At 31.0% G+C, this 19,840-nt stretch overlaps 4 protein-coding genes across 6 annotated transcripts; 1 reads left to right on the forward strand and 3 right to left on the reverse strand.

The window, feature by feature from the left end:
• The first annotated feature begins 555 nt into the window (after positions 1-555).
• Positions 556-3,399, forward strand: LOC101245202 (transcription factor bHLH92). Of its 2 annotated transcripts, none has more exons than XM_026032724.2 (3): positions 556-1,030; positions 1,207-1,503; positions 3,017-3,399. In XM_026032724.2, exons 1-3 carry the CDS (start codon positions 701-703, stop codon positions 3,023-3,025), a joined length of 636 nt encoding a protein of 211 aa, XP_025888509.1. In that variant the 5' UTR covers positions 556-700; the 3' UTR covers positions 3,026-3,399. The 2 variants fall into 2 exon arrangements, with proteins under 2 accessions (XP_025888509.1, XP_004247648.1); XM_004247600.5 differs by lacking the exon at positions 3,017-3,399 and adding an exon at positions 2,261-2,518.
• On the reverse strand, positions 2,585-5,095 carry LOC101244902 (small ribosomal subunit protein uS19). Its single transcript, XM_010328418.4, has 3 exons — positions 4,829-5,095; positions 4,497-4,554; positions 2,585-3,086 (listed from the first exon to the last, which is right to left on the reverse strand). The coding sequence occupies exons 1-3, from the start codon at positions 4,975-4,977 to the stop codon at positions 2,838-2,840; spliced, it is 456 nt and encodes a 151-aa protein (XP_010326720.1). The 5' UTR covers positions 4,978-5,095; the 3' UTR covers positions 2,585-2,837.
• A 757-nt stretch (positions 5,096-5,852) lies between these two features.
• LOC101245495 (histone H1-like) lies at positions 5,853-7,023 on the reverse strand. Its single transcript, XM_004247601.5, has 2 exons — positions 6,776-7,023; positions 5,853-6,643 (listed from the first exon to the last, which is right to left on the reverse strand). The coding sequence occupies exons 1-2, from the start codon at positions 6,848-6,850 to the stop codon at positions 6,140-6,142; spliced, it is 579 nt and encodes a 192-aa protein (XP_004247649.1). The 5' UTR covers positions 6,851-7,023; the 3' UTR covers positions 5,853-6,139.
• Positions 7,024-12,039: 5,016 nt separating this feature from the next.
• LOC101245795 (uncharacterized) lies at positions 12,040-18,813 on the reverse strand. 2 transcript variants are annotated; one of them, XM_004247602.5, is made up of 7 exons: positions 18,447-18,813; positions 16,634-17,055; positions 16,386-16,523; positions 14,129-16,211; positions 13,717-13,832; positions 13,485-13,597; positions 12,040-12,565 (listed from the first exon to the last, which is right to left on the reverse strand). In XM_004247602.5, exons 2-7 carry the CDS (start codon positions 17,019-17,021, stop codon positions 12,458-12,460), a joined length of 2,946 nt encoding a protein of 981 aa, XP_004247650.1. In that variant the 5' UTR covers positions 17,022-17,055; positions 18,447-18,813; the 3' UTR covers positions 12,040-12,457. The 2 variants fall into 2 exon arrangements, with proteins under 2 accessions (XP_004247650.1, XP_069144877.1); XM_069288776.1 differs by lacking the exon at positions 18,447-18,813 and adding an exon at positions 18,244-18,355.
• Positions 18,814-19,840: the final 1,027 nt, after the last annotated feature.

The following is a 19,840-nucleotide window of genomic DNA, read 5'->3' on the forward strand; positions in this document are numbered from 1 at the left end:
AAATTTTAGAATTTATCATGAAGTTGCATATCGAAATTTGAAAAATATCAAATTATTTTCATTTTTCTTCGCTCTAAATCATTCACAAAAACTAATAAACAATTCCAACTTGCATTCATCGTCAAATACAACTCAGTTGAACATTCTTTACCAGAAAATAACAAAATTTCGTACTACGCTACTAGTTCAATGTTATACCATATTTTCGACGCCACTTTTCGTGTTTATTTTATGCATTTTTTCTTCATATAATTCCAAAAGAAACTAAACAATACATCAAGTTTAGTGTAATATTCAAAACCATAAGAAAAATATTTTACTAAATCCTTAAATTGAAGCATGTGCAAGTATCACTCACTTACCTATAAAAATATCAAAGTAAAGCCAAAAGTTAATTTAGTGGGAGTTTTAGTTATACTATTTTACTTTGTAAAGATGTGGATTTTAGCACAATAAAATAAATTTTCCTATCAAGTAGAAGACTTTTGACCAATTATTGAATCAAGGAACTCTACAAGACAAACTAAAGACTAAGCCATAATATTATTTGACCACATGTTAAATGTGAATATATCAAACCATATACTAAAATCCACCAAATCATGTTTATATATAAAAATAACATGTTGTATCAACTTATGAAAATATTTTATTATTGTCATTAGAAAAATAACCAAATTTTAAAGAAGAAAAGGCTAGGATGGAAGAGTTCTTTCAAGTTTCTTGGTTTTGTGATGATGAAAATGAAACTAATAATAATTTTGTGGTGAACCAAAGTGCTTTTGTGAGTTTTGGGAGCAAATCAAATGAAGGATTTGGAGTTTCTAGCTATGGAAATGTATCGATGAATCATCGAAACATGAACAAGAGGATGATTGAGTTCTTGAAGAAGAATTGGAGTCCCAAAAATGGACAAGTGAAGATAGAAAAAGAGAAAGTTCATAAACATATGATTAAAGAGAGGATTAGAAGAGAAAAACAAAAGCAAAGTTATTTGAACTTGTACAAATTGCTTCCAATGGGTACCAAGGTTAGTTCATTTCCATTACCACTTCTTAGTTATTCTTACTTTGTGTTATAGAAAGTCGAATACAAGGTTCTAACTCCATCTCCAGTGCTCAAATCGGTGACCTCTTTTCATTGCAATTTGTACAACACTTTTGTGTAAGGCTCAATTAACAAGTTCTCATTATGATTTGATTGTAGAATGAGAAAAATGCTATAGTCCAAACAGCAACAAGGAGAATTGAAGAGCTACAAAAATACAAGGAAAATTTAGAGAAGAGAAATGATGAAATTCAATTGATTTTAGCACAAAGTGATAAAAAAGAGGAGGAATTTGAGAAGGCTAAAATCAAAGCAAAAGTTGGTAATCCAATTTGTGGTGTAGATTCAATGCTAGAGGTTCTCAAGTGTTTGAGGAATTGTGAAACCAAGGCAAATTCCATTCAATCAAGTTTCTCTCACCAAGAATTTTCAACATTGATTGAAATAGAAACTAAGGTAATATATTATTCAATTACGTCCGATTCAATAATATCGAAGTAATTTTGATTCAAACTCTATATGAAATCGACACTTGAGGTCATTGCATTGCTCTATGGAAGTTGGTTGTGTTAGAGACCATTAATTTGAGTATTAGCTTTAATGGAAGTGTTTATCTTATATTTTCTGTCTCAAATCATCTATCGTAATTTTTTAAAATAGTTATCTCAAATTATTTTTTCGTTTTAAAAGTTCAAAACAAAATTAATTATTTTTCTCATTTTATCTTTTGATAGTTATTATTTTTGAAGACTACAAACCCCTCAATTATGAATACTAAAATAAGAAAAAAAAAAGGTGAAATAGTTAAAAATCTCTATTAATTCAAACACCCTTAATATTTACTGTTCTTAGGGAGTTGTGAAAAAAAATTCATAACAAATAATTTGAGTGAGAAAAATTATACCCTAGAAGTGTAATGTTTTGTTCTTATAAAATGTTAATCGACAATAATTTGAAGAAAACAAAAAGAGAGATGATTATAAGGCAGAGAATCGAACCCTCATCAATAAGATTAAAATTCAAATAGCTAGTCAATTAAGCTACTAAAATTTTCAATTTAAATTAGTTAGAATCAGTAAGTTTCGAATAACCGAGATGTCATGGCTTGTTCCTTTCTTTCTTTCTTCCTTTTTATTTTTTAAATTCAATGTTTGTCAAGTTTTTTCATTTCATTGACTAATTTATGGTCAATTTTTTTTTGTGCGTGTGATAGAGTGGAGCAGCAGAGATAGAAAAAGCAGTACAAAATACTCTATTTGAAGTTGAAAGGAACCTTCGTGCCCATTGATAATTTTAGGCCACACAAAAATTATGCAACTTGTGCTCATCAACAAATTTTAATTTGGTGTCTCCATTTGACCAATTTATCTACAAAATTAACTTTCCCTTCTTTTACCTCCTAATTTTATTTTATGTCATCACAAATAATTAAAGGTTAAATATATTTAATCAGATATCTTTTATGGTCTTTCATTTTGATCCATGACGATTAGATTTTCGACTTAACCAATAAAAATAATCACAACTTTTACAACAATTTGGTGGGACATGAAGAACAAAGATAGTAACATACCCATGGTAATTCCACTCGAGTAATTCCACGAGTGGAATATGAGGATGGTAGAGTCAAGAGTACATTATAATTTTTACTGATCCATCAGTGATATTCAGCAAAAGCACAAGAGTTCTACAGCAAAAACTGGTTTAAGTGACACATTATCTCACATCAAAATTGTTAAAGAAAGGCGTTGATGAGGCTAGAACAGGAAAAATAGACATAGGTGAGGAAATCACTTGAGCGGAATGAACCTTGACGAGTGAGTAGCACCAATACCAGGTCTACCGTGCTTGACAGGTTTGTATGAGATAGAGAACTCGGCCAGATAGTGGCCGATCATCTCAGGCTTGACTTCAATCTGATTGAAGGTTTTACCATTGTAAATTCCGATAACACTTCCAATCATTTCAGGAAAGATGATCATGTTCCTAAGGTGAGTCTTGACAGGCTCTGGCTTTTCACCTTGTGGAGCCTCGCGTTTCTGCAACAAAAAAAAATGCATCTATTAATAGGTGCTGGTGAAAAGGAATAATATGCAATATGAATATCTGCTAAGAGTAAACAGACACTGACAAGATCATGGAGGCTTATCAACAGGAACGCTAACTCAATAAACCACGAAACTATACATTTTAGCAACTTGGGAGAAGTTCAGAAGACGCAGAAACAGCTAAAACCATCACTCCATACATCCCCACGATACGTCTATTTTCATGTGTTGATAAAAATGTCATCATCTTCACTTCAAGTCCACTTATCAATTATAATCAGTATAGAATATTTTAACCATGAAATCTTACTAGTAGTGTTTCTAAATCAATCTCTGTCTACATAGTGATCAATCATATACACTAACCAAAATATAGGATAGGTCTTAGATCCAAATATCTAGTATGTTATGCTCAAGTCAATAACAATAATTCTCCCAACGACGCTAAACTAGGCATTTCACTAGTAAAGTAGCAAAACTGAATTAAGCATAAAGCATTACACACCATCGATCACCTCCATCTGTATAACTTACACAAAAGAAGGTGAATATGGAAAGACTCTTAAGACTCAAGTCACTTAGGTTGATGAAGATCTAAACCATCTTGTTTAATACAAATTCAACACTTCATGATTTCACCCAGTGTTCAGGGAAGCGTGAAGCGGATAAAAGCGATAAGGCCCCGCTTCACGCTTTAAGCGATGAAATGCTCACATACTCATTCCAGTATGTGAAGCATAGAAGACTCGCATCGCTTGAAGCGCTTGCTTTCCTGAACACTGGATTTTCACCCTAAGTTAAGCAACTCATATAACACTTAGAAGATAAAAATAACAAATTTTACTTCAGCTCAAACTTGATGCTGCAAGGGTCTCCTTTAGAATGAATATCACAATTGATAGAAGTCAACATTAACACGTAAACAGGACCATAGAACCCTGTTCAAAGAGTGGAACGCATTAGCTGTCTGCTCTAAGGTTGGGCAGTCAGGGTCGGAGAAGGGCAATGACTCATTCTTAAACCAGCATTCTTAAGACCAAAGAGTCTGGCCCTTTCGTGTCTTATTCCAGATTGAAACAAGAATTCAGAAAAATTCTTTTCAGCATGTGATGTTCATTTTGCCATCATTCAAAGATACAAAAATTATACCAAACTTCTGAATGATCAACAAAAGTAAACATATGTGGTTTAACTGTTGCCCCTTTGTTGATAGATCATACGAAACTTTTTCATATCGCAAATGTTACAAAAGCAATAGGCATCACAAGGTGAATAGACGATAATTAACGACAGATACATCCACAATGCTATAAAAGGTACACAGTTTTTTCGCAGGGCGGGGGACCAACATGCCAATGATAAGTGTCAACACAAACATGAGCACAAATATCATATGCATACCGCCTTCCGCAGCTTCTTGATCAGTGCCATTGGCTTCCTCTTCAAACCTCTCTCGATCCTGCAACAACTCAAATGCGAAAATTGACACAGATGTAACAGGAATATATATATATATATATATATTTGGCATCAAAATATAAATGTATGCTTAACATAATCTTAATTCTCAGAAATATATATATATATATTGAAGATACAGGGAATTTTTACGCAACTACTGGTTACTATCCAAGTGTTAATAATGAAATATGTACATTTTGCAAGTAAACAGAGAATTAGATACAGTTAACTGTACTATGAATAGTATAATTGAAAATGAATTGGGGAAAAACCTTCTACGGGGACGTGCATTGAAGAGCTTGACGAGCTCGTCCATGTTCAAGTCGAGAAGAGAATCGAGATCAACGCCTCTGTAGCTAAACTTCTTAAACGTCCTCTTCCTTGGCAGTCCGGTCGCCACATCGGCTTCAATTTCCGCCATGGTTGTGGAGATGGAAATCGGCAAACTCTGCGGCGGAGGTAAGCGGCGTTAGGGTTTTTTGGTGGACTATGAAGTGGCGTTGGGGTATGATAGGTTTTGTGCTAAATGGGCTGCGATGGGTCCAATTTCACAAAATAGGGCTGAGCCCAAAGTAACTGGTCCAAAGATTTCATCGTTTTTTGGATTTTCGATTAAATTCGAATTCGTACACTCCAATATGATTTTCGTCATATCCGAGATTCATACCTCGCGACTCTATATACTTAATTTTAATTTTTTTAGGGTAAGAACTTATACTAAACCTAATTATACCTTATTGTAGTTGGATTACTAATAATTTATCTAACCAAAAAAAAACAGACATTAGGTGTATTTTGTAAGGTGTCGCTACTATTTTGATTTATTTGTAAAACCAAACAATTAGACAGTAAAAGAAACCCAATTCTTAAAAAAACTACACATTTGTAACGATTTTCAAAATAATTTGAGCCAAAAATTTATTAAAAATAATTTATCTATCGAAAATAAGGTGGATAACATAAGATCAAGTACATTTTTGACACTCTTTAATCCATACTTTAAAAAAGATAAATTTGATTAATTTAGTAAATTTAACTACATGTTTTAGCTTTAAATTGTTATGATGTAAACTATTGAAAAATACTAATCAATTTTCTTAATTTTTGTATCATTAAATTCACTTCTCTTTTCTCCTTTATATCTTCTAGTGTGGAGGGAATTTTTTTCAAATATTGTGTAATATCTTCACTATATCAGTTCAATTAAAAGTTCCAGCATAATAAAAAAAGATTCAATGGTGTAAATGGATAAGAACAAACATAATTAAGGAAAATGACATCAATTAAGCAAATTAATTAACACAAATAGAAGTAATTTCTGGATTAAAATAATACTACTAACACTGTTCTTCATTTTCTTCATACAAATCTGTTACTATTCAATGAAAACGATAGAGCACAAGGCATACTCCTAAAAACAAACAAACCCTAACAATGGAGAAACGAGTAAAAACTGCAAAAGAAAGGGGGGAAGAAGAAGAAGAAGAAAAAACCCATGAAGAAAAAGGGTGGATTTGATGTCATCGCTAGAGAAATGTAAAAGTAATTTACAGATTCAAACACCCAAATTCAGATTAGTTTCTTCATTTCTTCGCTTTCTTAGCCGGAGACTTAATGGTTTTCGGCTTCTTCACAACTTTCTTCGCTGGAGTTTTCTTCACTTTAGCAACTGCGGCTTTCTTCACTGGGGTTTTCTTCGCTTTAGCCGGAGCAGTAGCTGGCTTCTTCGCTTTCTTTGCTGGTGCTGCTGCTGCTGCAGGTTTGGCTTTTTTCACTACTACTTTCTTCTTCGGGGCTGTCACTTTCGGCTTTGCGGCAGCAGTTGCGGTTGAGGAAGTGGATTTCTTCTTTGTTGCCGGTGCCTTCTTTGGCTTCACAACGGCAGCAGGTTTCACAACAGGGGAAACCTTGAAAGAGCTCTTGATTTTAGTTAGTTTTCCTGAAGCAACAAGCTTCTTCAATTGAACCAACAAAAGCTTCCTGAAGTTTGGAGGCAAACCCTTTTGCTTTTCCTCGATAAACTTGGCTATCGCCACTTGACTCGATCCAGTTCTTTCCTTCAACGTAGTTATTGCTTCAGATATCATCTGCAACACAAACCCCATCATTTAAAACATCAAATTCACAACCCCAATCATAAATTAAACTCAAAAACTCCAAAAAGCACCAATCTTTATCAAAAAAATCAGAAAAAAAACAGAAATTTAATATCCTAATACCTCAACATAAGGAGGGTGAGATCTGGGTTTCTTCGGTGCAGAAGTTTTCTTCGCAGATGCAGTAGCAGACACCATTGTTGCAACAGAGCTTAATTCACACTGTATAATTTGTACTGTTTTTTGAGTGATGAGAAATGATAAAATGGGCTCAAACTTCGAATCGTATATAAAGGGAAGAAATGAAATCTGATTGGTTAAAAAGAGAGTGACACGGATCGGTATAGGTTTGAATCTAAACCGTTCGATTAAAAGATATCAACGGCTTAAAAGAGTCCTAAGATAGACTACGCGGATCGAACAAAATGGTACCTTTTTCTATTTTTAAAAATATATTTTCCTTTTTTGAAAAAATAAAAAAATGGGAGTTTTGGGATAAAAAGTAAATTTTTGGGGGGAAATAAAGGTTAAATAATTTGAATTATTATTTTAGGATTTTAATGAGATTTAATTTTTCGTATTAACTATTATGATTCCAATATTGTTTCAAGAAAGTTCTAATATTGCTAATGTAGTTTAATTTTTTCATTATTATACATTTGAATGTTTTTAGTAAAGATACAATGAATAATATTTGATTATTAAGAAATAATAAACATTATGTATATGATAAAAAAATTATAATGTAAGAATTTATTTTGCAATGAATAATTTAACAAAAAGATATATTGCAATAACTCACACACATACATTGTACTTTATGTATAATGAATTTATTTTTTCTATGAACTCAATAAATATGATACATAAATTTAATAAGATATAATAATTTTGACGTATTCTTCGTACTCAATGTATAACAAATTTATTTTTATATGAATTCAATAAATATGAGTTAGATGCAATGATTTTAATATAATAAAATTAATTTTTATTAAAACTCAAATTACTTTTTAAAATTAATGAATATTAATTTATCAATTAAATAATATTTCTATAAAATAATAATAATATTTTATAGTTCCACATGTATTAATTTAATGAGAAATTGTATTCGTTTGGATGAATTTTTATTTCTATCAATTGAGGTAATTAGTTTGTGATTTTACTTCATCTAGAATATTGTACAAACATCCTTGTGTAGTATATTGAACTATTGTTGATATTCTGTATTTGAAAGGCCTTTTTTTAAAAAAAAATGTGTATTAAGTGTAGTTTTAAATCCAAAAGAATTTAAGATTCTTATTTATAAAGGTTTATTTATATATTTTTATTTTTATTTTTCAAACTCTAAATGAAAAATCTTAATCTACGGCGTAAACCTAGATATAACTGTCATGACAACATAAGCTGAGAGTATTGCGTTAATCTATGTTGAATGGTGTGTTTTCTAAGATTGTTTGGGTTAAAGAGAGAGAAAAATAAGTTTCAATTTACATAAAAAAAAATTAATATAAAGGACATAAACCTCAACAATTTGAGCATTAATTACATCATTTTTCAAAAAATTTAAAATTACAATAATCTCATTGATATAAATCATGGTATATGACTTTAAAAATTCTTAGATAAGTATATCTCGTCATTAATAATATATGTATCTCGAAGTCTAATTTATAATAGTTTATATTATCGAACTTAACGAGAAATATGAACACTCTCTCAAATACATGAATGAGTACTCTTTTTGTTCATAAAATACATGAACAAAAAAAATTATCTTATTTTCAATACTTCATCCAAAAAAAATGTTAAGGTTACTAAAGACCCCGTTTAGAAGTGTTAATGGTTTAATTTGATAGATTTAGAGTCGGAGCTAGGTGGGGCTCATGGGTTTGGACGACTCCACTAGTTTTTTCGTAGACTCTGTATTTGTGTTAAGATATTAAAAAATATATATGTATATTAACTTATAAACTTTCAAACAAATTCATTTAGAACTTCCAAACTCCTAATCTTAGCTCCGCTTCTGAATAGATTATTCGAAGAAATTTTATTATATTTGAATTACTCTATTCTATATAATTAAAATTAGACTTCTAAAATTAGAAAATGTCTCATTTAATAGGTAAAAATATCAAGTTTTACCGTCACACATAGCGTGTAATTAAGACAATATTTGTATCTTTGTTATGACAATTTTTATTTATTTCTTGGACATTTTATTGAGAGGTTATAGAAGAAATACGAGAGCAGACGAAAAGAAAACTCTATAGTTGTAATTTTGATAATTACATTTCACAGCTTTAGTTTCTTTTGTTATGGAAATTGTGATTGTATATTTTTACTTGTTTGTATAGTTCGCTTGCATTCGTAATATACAAATATAATTAGTATATACCAACTATGTATTTACATATTCAGGATTTCTTCATATTTCACTTCTCAAGGTGATTTATTATGAATTCATAAATCGTATACAAATAGGTATAGTAAACATATATGAAATTCTGAATTTATTCAATTCATAATCAAATTCTACAAATTTTTAGATTTACACAAATCAATGAATTATATAAATCGGACTAATTATACAAATTAGACTAAAAACAAGATATGATGAAACTATAGATGCGAATTAGAATTTTCCTAAACAATAGCTAAATCATTTAATATGGTTTATTTGTTATTTCCTACTTTAAATGATTTTAAGTTTTCTTAGAAAAGCTAACTAAGATTTTTAATTCTCTGTGTTATTTAATTTTTATCTTTTATTACTTGTGAATTTAACTCATATAATTTCAACGTCAATGAATGAAAAGCTAAATCATATTGAATCAAGGACATAAATTTTATTTCATTTCATATAATGGTGAACATATTGAAATAAAAAATCAAAATCATAGATATGATTAGCAAGACTTAGTTGGTCAAACTCCAAACTTTACAAAGAATTTTACTCGATCTTTTGAAGGAGACAATTTACTTCCAAGGATTTCAGATGAAAAAACACCACCACGCTCCTCTCTTCGCTTCGCCAAAGCTTCATCAATCATCTTAATTGCTATTTTCAGGATCTTTTTCAGCTGTTGAAGTTCATGATACTTCAATTCTTTCACAGGAGTTTTTAGCAATCTTTCAATCTCAATAGTTTCCATCTTGATTTTCACAGTTAAACTTTACTTTGAGAAAGTAAGAAAATGTGATGTAAATAATAATGTCACAGATGTATTTATAATGTTAAAAAGTCACATTTTTTGATAAAAATGAACTCATGCACAATAATTAGTGCATTTCCACGTCTAGATCCTTCGTATAAATTATTTGACTCTCAATTTTGAACTTTCACATTTTTAATTAATTGGTCAACCTTCTTCAAATGCAAAATATAGTAAATTAAGTATTAATAAAAGTGAAAAAAAAATTTGACTTTTATTTTATCGTTTTAAGCATAATATTCTAATATATATTAAATATATTTAACATATAATTTCAAGAAATAATTAAGTCAATCAATTGATTTGAAAAAATAATTTATAGTCAAAACAAATCTTTCATCTTGTCAAATTATTGTCATTCACTATTTAATTACTGATAAGTCCATCATCGTGAATGATTTGTTACATTGATTCAACAATTTAACTCATTAAATATTGAACACAAGGGCGAATTTAAATGTTAAAAATAAAACATGTGATGTTTTCATTAAACTAATTATTTTCTATGTATATCTTTTTTTTTAATATATATATATATATATTATTCTCTACTGACATATACTACAAGTAAGCTAAATAATTTTATTAATTGAGTGTTCGAGATATTTATCTAAAGGATTAGGGAATCAATTGACTGTTAATACATTTTTTTTTCTTTTTTTTTTTTTAAGGATACATTCAAATATTAAAACTTTTAAATCTACCTTTAAATTCAAATTAACATAAAGAAAGAAACATATTTCCTCTTTATCAAAATATTTCATTTTGGATGAAAAGCCCACTAGAGGGCCCAATATAGATGTGGGTAATTCAGTGTGGAACTGATTTGTTTTTGAGCCCACTTTTAGGCCCAAAGACTTGTAGAGGTATACTTTTCAGAGAAAATTTCAGAAATAACATACACAATAGACATAATAAAACTTAATATCTATAGCTTCGATAATTGCGTTTCATAGCAATAGTTCATTTTGCTATGGAGGATGTGACAGTATATTTTTACCCGTCTGTATATTTCACTTGTAAATATACAAATAGGGCAAGTATATAAGAGTTCTGTATTTAGAATTTTTTCATAACTTTGTTTGTATATTTCATTTGTCAATATACAAACATAATAATTTATTATGAATTCATAAATCGTATACAAATAGATAGGATAAGCATATACAAAATTTTGAATTTGTACTATCAAGAGTCGAATGAATTTATACAATTCAGCGAATTATATAAACTAGGCTAAAAACAAGATATGACGAAAGTATAGATGTGAATAAGAATTTACCCGAACAATAGCTATATCATTTAACATGGTCTACATATTTGCTATTTTACACAATTTTTTCTACTTTTAAATGAGTTTAGGTTTTATTAAAACTATTAACTAACATAATTTTTAATTCTGTGTTATTTAATTTTTATATTTCATTACTTGAGAATTCAACGTCAATGATATGAAAAGCTAATACATACTGAATAAAAGTCATAAGTTTTATTTAATTTCATATAAATGATAAACATATTGAAATGAAAAATTAAGGAAAAATGCATAAGTACCCCTTCAACCTATGCCTGAAATCTCATAGATACACTTATATTATATTAAGATCCTATTACCCTAAGCTTATTTTATAAACAATTCCACCCCTCCCCCCATTTTGGCCTACGTGGCACTAGTTTGAAAAAAAATGTCAACACATGTTGGACCCACAAGATGGTGCCACGCAGACCGAAAAGAGGTAAAAAGTTATTTACAAAATAAGTTCAGGGGTAATAGCACCTTAGTATAGTATAAGTGTGTCACTAAATTTCGGACATAGATCGAAAGAGTACTTGTGTATTATCCCAAAAATCAAAAGCATAAATACGATTAGCAAGACCTAGTTGGTCAACCATCAAAACTTGACAAAATCTTTTTACTCATCATAGATTCCTTTTACTCATTTTCAATAAAGGAACAAACTATATATATAGAAAAGATTTTTTTTTTAATTTCTTATTCGATGTCTAGAGCCTGCATTAAAATTCTAACGAAATTCAAATCACGCATTGCAGGACCTATTCAGGGTGACGATTTATAGCCACGACAAAAATCTAAAGCCAGAAAGAGAAAAGTAAAGACAAAAGTCAAAACTTGTGGACATCTTTTATATTCTCACAAGATTATCAAAGTAAAAAAGACCAAAAATAATTCCATCAAAACTCTCACAAAGCACTTTATCATGGAATATATACTACTTGTCCAAAGTCTAAACAAAAAAAAAAAGATCAATATGCCTCATAATGGAAAATAATGTTCTTTATCAACAACAACAACAACTTCCTCTTTTTTTTCAAACAATATTTCTCATGTTATCTAAATTTAACATTTCAAAAGCCTTGTGATAACAAATACATTCATCTATATACATAAGATGATCACTAAAAAGAACTCTCAAATCTCAAAAGTCTAGAATACCAAATAAAGAAGAAACAAAGAATTTGTGAAATAGCACCCAAAATCTTATTTACAAGATGGGGGAATAGCTGATTTCTTGGTTTGGCTTTCGACAAACCAAACTCGAAACTTGGTGTGTGTTGTGATGAGTTCTTAGAACCCTAGTTTCATCCGCTCGTCAAGTTTTAGCCTTAAATCACTTTCTTCAGGAACCTTTCCACCACTCTCCAACATTTTGTGCCACCAAGTGGATAGTTCATCCTGTTAAGGAATTAGAGACGGAGTTAAGATTTAACGTCAATGGATCATTACGTGTACAAGTTTCTGTACTTTATTCACATCCATATGGCTCGAGTCGAGAGCAGTTAACTAGATTCACTCGCGTATGGAATCAAGTAAAACTAACTCAAGGACAAGATGCAATATCAAGCTAGATTCATAAGTCAAAAATTATGAATCTATCAAAAGGATTACTTCCTTAAAGAAAAGAAAAGTACTCCTATCTGTTCCAATTTGTTTGTCTTTAACATAATATGACTTATATTTTACGTATCTTTCATTCAAAACTACGAGATTCAAAAGTCTTCTTTATTTTCTTAACTTCATGCCAAGTCAAAAACTAGACAAACAAATTGAAACGGAAGGAGGAGTACTTAACATGATATGACTATATTAATTCTACAATCTATAGTTTAAGACTACAACATTCAAAAGCCTTTTTTACTTTTTAAAACTTCGTGTCAAGTTAAAACCAGATATAAATTGAAACAAAAGGAGTACTTAACATGATATGACTACATGCTATATATCTTTAGTCTAAGACTACAAGATTCTAAGAGTTCTCTTTAATTTCTTAAAAATTTCATGTCAAGTCAAAACCAGACAAACCAATAGAAACGAAAGGAGTAGATAACATGATATGACTACTCTACATATCTTTAGTTTAAGACTACAAAATTCAAAAGTCTTATGTACTTTCTTAAACGACGTGTCAAGTCAAAAACCAGACAAACAAATTGAAACGAACGGAAGTACTTAACATGATATGACCCTCACAACTATCACTAGAAGGTCTAATAAAAATTGGTAAGTAAGAGAATTAAACTAGAAAAATAACAAGCTTAGAGACGTAGGAATCTCCGAAACACTATTCATAATGTGCAAGTAAAAATTATATTACCTCCAAAAAGTCTTGGTTGGAGATATACTGGCTTCCCACAGGGCATTTGACTCCACAAACATCAACACAGATGCAGTTATTGGAATCTCTCTCTAATTTTTCTCCTTTGAGACCTGTGGATTCAATAAATAGGAAGACGTGGCAAACGTAAACAGATAAAAGAATAACTACCTATTCTGCACTGAAAGATGGAAGAGAATTTGAAATGCACATTAACCACTATAAAACTTACCATTAATGCATGCAACATAATATCCTGTACCCCCCAGCCCTGCTTCTGACCTCCCTAGTCTCAAACGCAAGAAAAACCCGTCCAAATGCGATAGTGAAGTGTGGGAATTCATCCATCTAAGGCAACCAAAAAGTGTAAATATATGTAACAAGAGACTACCGGTGAAAACAATGCTAAATAAATTCATTTGGGGCAAGAAGTATAACTTTAGAACCTCTATAGCCCCAAATCAAAACAGATATAAGCCATGTTGTGATAATAGATCAATACTGCATCTAACACTAGCTTTGTATGTGGAAATCTTTTGAACTTTCGTTTCTTCTTACTGGACTTTAAACAGTACTAAATCCACACTTAAAGAAGTAACAAACATGAAATTGATAAATTGAGTTGCATAAGATGATTTGCTTACTTGAGAATATCTATACGAGACAACCGAAGACCCCTGATGACATCGAAAATTCCTTTTGGAACAACTGCTATCTCCTTACTAACAAAATTGGAAGAAATTATATGTTCTTTCAAACTGTTCTCCGTGGATTCAGACGTTCTCTGCTTCGGAACTTGGTTGGAACCAGAAGTTATTGCAAACAAAAACTGCTTTCTCTTGTGCATCAAGTCACTAGATGATTTATCTCTACTGTGATGAACACGATTAGCAAGTTCGATGGGATGACTTTGCTTTATTTCAAGTTGGCTAGGCAAACATTCGTTGACAGATACGACCCGCAAATTGTTGCCCCTGTTTGAAGCTGAAGTTGGGCAGGAAATAGCCCAATGATCAAGCTGAAAACATCTAATGCACAAACAAGAAGATCCCTCAGCGCCTTCGTAAGCCCTGATGCTTCTAATAAGAACTTCCAATTCAGATTCTGTCACCTCTGAACAGTTGCGTAAGTCATGGCCACTTTTGCCACAGAAGAAACAAGTTGTTCTTGTGTAGCTACTGCTATACTCATTTCTTGTTGAAAAAGGTCCTATGAGTTTAAGGGCATCCAATCTCCTAGAAAACAGTGAGGACAGTGCCTCTGACTTCTTGAACTTGGGAGAAGATACAATGGGATGCAGATTATTCATGGACCTTTCAAAATTATTGTCACGAATCTCTTTTGAGCTGGCTGCAACATCATCGTGTTGGTCTTTATCCGAAGTCCCCTTTACATCGGAGCTTGCCTGTTCAATCCGACACTCCACACTTGTTTCATGTGTAGTTGGCTTGGAATCATCTATGTTCACAACAGTTCCAGGAGTCTTGTTGGAGAATCTAGTAATCCACAGGCTACGAAGAGACTGATTTCTACTAGACATGTCATATTCAGATGAATGGGAGGTATTTTTTTCCTCACAAATGCTTGTTCTAAGTCTAGATAACGAGTCATTAGAAGCTTTGTTTTCTACAGAAGTGTTTCTACTAACCTCCCGAGGAGCAACAACTGCTGGCATAATATGAGTTTGCATCAGTGGAACTTCCTTGCAAGCCACTGTAGATTGGTTGGATTTGTCATTAGACATTAGCATGTGTGTATCTAACATATCACCTTCTCGATGGCAGGATATTAGTGGAAAATCAATGAGGATTTTGTCAGCTGATGGGATCTTTTTAGGTTCTCCCACTGAGTGATCCTCTTTTGGTATTTCTGTTTCAGACACCTTTAAGGTTGGACAGTATAGAGACTGAAACAAAGATTGGAACCCCATTGACCTGCTAGCAGAATCATGATCTTTCTCATACGCAACAATTTCCTGATGATTAGTCTCTTTTACATGATTTTCCTCATTATTAGGAGTAAAGGTGAGAGCAAGAGTAGGAGAGTCTTCAAGATTGGATTTAGGCAAGCCCTTTACCATGTTTGAAATCCAAGTCACAAAAGAGCTATTATGTGCAACTGTCGATTCTGTAGAAGGATCCCGGTGCACATCCGTTCTGATTCGTTTACTTCCGACAAAAAACTGCTTCTCAAAGTGCCAACGTTTCTTACCCTTTGGGTTTAACCCTGTACTGTTGCAGCTTTCTACACTCTCATGGCTATCTTCCTCATCATTTGACATTTTGTTATTGGAATTTCCATCGGACAATGCTTTTGCTTTGCCTTTCCTTCTATATGATGAGGACCTGCTATGTGTTGGAGGAGTTTCAGGTGGAACAGAACTTCCCCTAAGAAGTTGCTCCTCATTCTGATCACAAGTCTCGATAATTCCTGGAATATGTAGATCATTCTCAGCAGTGCACTCCAATACTGGGAGACCGGTAGATTCTAATGTGTTGTCTGCTTCCATTTTGATTGGTGAACTTGGAAGCAGACATGCAGGGCTCTCCGAGTCTTTGACAGTAGGAATTAGAGCCTGACTGCCACCGGAAACATCTTCATTTCTACACTTATTGCCAGTCAAAACTTCTTGATTATTTTTTCCTGCTAGAGGTTCAGTGGTTACCGCATCAACCTTGGAACTGGCTCCATGTAGCAGAAATCTCTCCGTTCCAAAATCTCCTTCACCTGCATCAAAACAAGTCAGTAAATAAGAAACATGTTAGGAAATCGGATATCTTAAAGTCAAGCTGGCCATCCTTTCGTTAGCCGACTAAACCAAGATGGTGTCACATACGCCCCACAATCTTAACATAACAGACACCGTTGGGATTAAAGTGAGTTTAGAATAGAAGACTATACCTGCATCATTTTCACAACTTTCAACTATCGGAACACAAAAGCCCTTCTCAGTATTCTTCACATTTTCCTCATCTTGATCAGTGTCTACCATATCAACTCCGTCAGCAGCGTTCATTATCTTCACTTTGCTGCTGCAGCCTGTCGGATGATTATTTACTCAGTGACTAATAATATAAAGAAAATAAACGTGAGCAACACCGCCATATATATGGTGCTACTAAAAACATGTACCAGGCAAATATCCTTACCAATTTCATTTCCACTTTCCAATACCAATTTTTTGGTCTCCAACCTTTCTTGATCGATTATCTTCTCATAAGCAGCATTTTCATCATAAGTCCCCTTAAATCTGTTACTTTGTGATGGTGTGGTAATCAAAGTGGTTGGTCCCACATTCCACAGACGAAAAGGTTTTTTGTCAGCTAAGCTACTCTCAGCACATTTGAGGCTCAAACCTTTACGAGGGGACCAAACTAATTCCGATAAGGGATCAGATTCTGCAAATGCCATATCCACGGTTGAGCTTGCATTTACACCTGCACCTACAGCGTCTTTTAGCTTCGTATGAACATTACGAGTAGTGGTGCAACCAAGAGCAAGTCCTAAATCAATATCATCGTCGTTGATATTTGTCATCAGCAAGACAGACTACAACAGCTTGTAAGGAAGCCTGATAAAAACAAATATATATCTCAGCCAATTCCAGTAAATAGCCAGAGTCCACGCAAAACAAGTATATAAATGACTACCAAATCACATGAAAATCTTCTCTGGGAGACAACACAAATAAAACTACGTTGAAAACGTTTCTGTAAACATCTATTATCATTTCCTGAACTATACTTCACTCTGCACCACAACTTTCCTTTTTATAGCTGTGATCAGCAATATATCAAAGTGATATGCTACAAAAAAGATAGTGGCTTCTTCCACGACTCGAACCATCTTACACTACCAACTCTTAATACACCATCTTCCCAACACCACAAAATCTGGAATATGCTACTTTTATGGTGCATTCTTTTTTCAAAAAAAGATCAAAAAGTATTATAAAAGCAACATAAAAAACATGGCAAGCATATGCTACTTTATCTATTGCATTCTTTTCTTTTTATCATAGATTCAGATTCAGCACAACTTGGTACTCAGATTCCTCTTATCTGCAGTTTCCAATTGAGCACTTCAAACATATCAAATTACAAAGTCTCATGAACTAATACTTCTACTAACTACCCCAATCGACGCGATAATTCAAATCCCTAGCCCTTAAACCAGTGCTAAGCTTAACCACTCATATGACCCAAATAACGCGAAGTCAAATTAGCCAGACAATACTTCAAGATATGTCAAATTTAGATTTTCAGATCAATAACTAGACTTAACCACTCATATAACCTAAATAACGCGAATTCAAATTTAGCCAGACAATACTTCTAAGATATGTCAAATTTAGATTTTCAGATCAATAACTAGACATTTCATCAACTAATGAACTCTGATTAAATATCATCACATATAAAAAAAAATCAATGATTTAGCTCATGCATAATGTTACTACCTGCAAAAAATAAAAAACACAAAATATTCAAAAAAAAATAAAAAAATTTAGTCTTTTAGCAAGTTTCAATAGTTATAAACTACAAAAAAAAAAAAACTTTTTCAGTCTTAAAAACATCAAAAGATGATTATTTTTAAAAAAAACCTTGATCAAGAACATTTCAACTTCTTCTACAAAAGTATAAATAAAATCAAACATATTAACAAAACTAAAAAAAATACTCATAATAACATATTCTAAAACTTTCAAGTATTAAAAAAAAAAGATATTAAAGAAAAAAACCCATGATTTCAAACTTACTGAAATAACGAAATCTTAATAGCTCACTTGATTGACTATCTGAAACACGATAAATAATCTCCTTTATCCATAAAAACAAGAAGAAGGAGCAAACCATCACATTAATTAATTATTTTCACCACAAATCATAAATTTTTATGGCTAATTAATCAAGAAAACGTAATTCTTATATAAATTAAACAAATCAAGAAATACCCACGTACCTTTTTTTCCAAAAATCCATAGCAAACTCTTTTATCTCTCTTAAAAATCAAAACTTTATCATTTCTTACAATTCCACCTCCATTTTTACAAGTACACTAAAAAAGTAACCATTTTTTTAATTAAAAAAAAAGGTGTTTTTTTTCTTGATATGTAAAGAAAACAGAGGATGAAATTGAGATACTTAAAGAAATTGCAAAAAAATATATAGTAATAATTTTGGTATGTACAATATGTTATTTTTTTATTTTTTATTTTTGTATTGTAGAAGAAGAAAAAAACAAATATTGTCAAAAATTGTAAAGTCCCAAAGACAGTATACACACTTTATTGACTAGTGGTTGAGAAAAATGCTACGTGGACTGTTCCAAACCAGTGAATTTCGATATGAAAAAATATACTTTTTTATTTATATTTTATTTCTTTATAATCATTATCACGATTGACGCAATAAAATTTAGATATACATAATTGTGTTAGTATCGGACGATTAAAGAGTCAAATTATTGTTATTATTATTATTATTTGTTACGTGCGAGGAGCCGAATTGTTATTGTTGCATCATGAATGACATTTTATTTAGAAAGATATTTTTTTTATTTTACAATTTACGTTATATTAGTCATTGTTATAGGGTAATTTGAAATTATGAGATTGAATTTAAAAATTTAAAATTTATCGTATTTTTTTTAATAATATGTAAAGAATAAAACTTCACTCTATGTGAATTATATTAGATATGTTATTAATGTTAACATAAAAATGTAATTTAATGGGATGGTACCGTAAAAAAGATTATTTAATAATAGTACACTGAAATTTAAATCTTATTCTTAATGAGATAATTTTATCACTATAAAAATATTATAAATAAGACTTTAATTTTTTTCATTTTATAGTATGATGTATTAAAGTTAAAAGGATAAAAATGTTCAAAAAATAAAATAACATAGTGTAAAATATATTATTTTATAATTCTGATCAAATTTTGGCCAAAAAAAATTTCATTTTTCTTTTACTTATTTCATATAATTAATTAATTATTAAACAAAAAAATTTCAAAGTAAATAATTCTGCAAAATTTAGAAGATAGTGTTACACACAACTCCACAAGTTTTACGTGCGACGAGCCGAATTGTTATTGTTGCATCATGAATGACATTTTATTTAGAAAGATATTTTTTATTTTACAATTTAAGTTATATTAGTCATTGTTATAAGGTTATTTGAAATTATGATATTAAATTTGAAATTTTCAAAAATTATTATATTATATTTTTTGTCTTTAATTATACGTAAAGATTAAATTTTCATTCAAACAAGAATTATATTAGATATGTTATTGATAACATGTAAATGTGATTTAATGGGATAGTATCGTAAAAAAGATTATATA

This window comes from Solanum lycopersicum, chromosome 9 (genome assembly GCF_036512215.1).
Source record: "Solanum lycopersicum chromosome 9, SLM_r2.1".
NCBI lineage: Eukaryota > Viridiplantae > Streptophyta > Magnoliopsida > Solanales > Solanaceae > Solanum > Solanum lycopersicum.

Bases quoted from the DNA above. Each gene is read 5' to 3' on its own strand.
- LOC101245495 (XM_004247601.5), bottom strand. From the start codon at position 6,850: ATGGTGTCTGCTACTGCATCTGCGAAGAAAACTTCTGCACCGAAGAAA. The intron at 6,644-6,775 runs GTATTAGGATAT...TTTGTGTTGCAG, and splicing joins CTCACCCTCCTTATGTTGAG to ATGATATCTGAAGCAATAAC.
- LOC101245795 (XM_004247602.5), bottom strand. From the start codon at position 17,021: ATGACAAATATCAACGACGATGATATTGATTTAGGACTTGCTCTTGGT. The intron at 13,833-14,128 runs GTAAGCAAATCA...TGGTTGCCTTAG, and splicing joins TCTCGTATAGATATTCTCAA to ATGGATGAATTCCCACACTT. The intron at 13,598-13,716 runs GTAAGTTTTATA...TTGAATCCACAG, and splicing joins TTATGTTGCATGCATTAATG to GTCTCAAAGGAGAAAAATTA.
- LOC101244902 (XM_010328418.4), bottom strand. From the start codon at position 4,977: ATGGCGGAAATTGAAGCCGATGTGGCGACCGGACTGCCAAGGAAGAGG. The intron at 4,555-4,828 runs GTTTTTCCCCAA...GAGTTGTTGCAG, and splicing joins AATGCACGTCCCCGTAGAAG to GATCGAGAGAGGTTTGAAGA. The intron at 3,087-4,496 runs GTATGCATATGA...TTTTTGTTGCAG, and splicing joins TCAAGAAGCTGCGGAAGGCG to AAACGCGAGGCTCCACAAGG.
- LOC101245202 (XM_004247600.5), top strand. From the start codon at position 701: ATGGAAGAGTTCTTTCAAGTTTCTTGGTTTTGTGATGATGAAAATGAA. The intron at 1,031-1,206 runs GTTAGTTCATTT...ATTTGATTGTAG, and splicing joins TGCTTCCAATGGGTACCAAG to AATGAGAAAAATGCTATAGT. The intron at 1,504-2,260 runs GTAATATATTAT...TGCGTGTGATAG, and splicing joins TGATTGAAATAGAAACTAAG to AGTGGAGCAGCAGAGATAGA.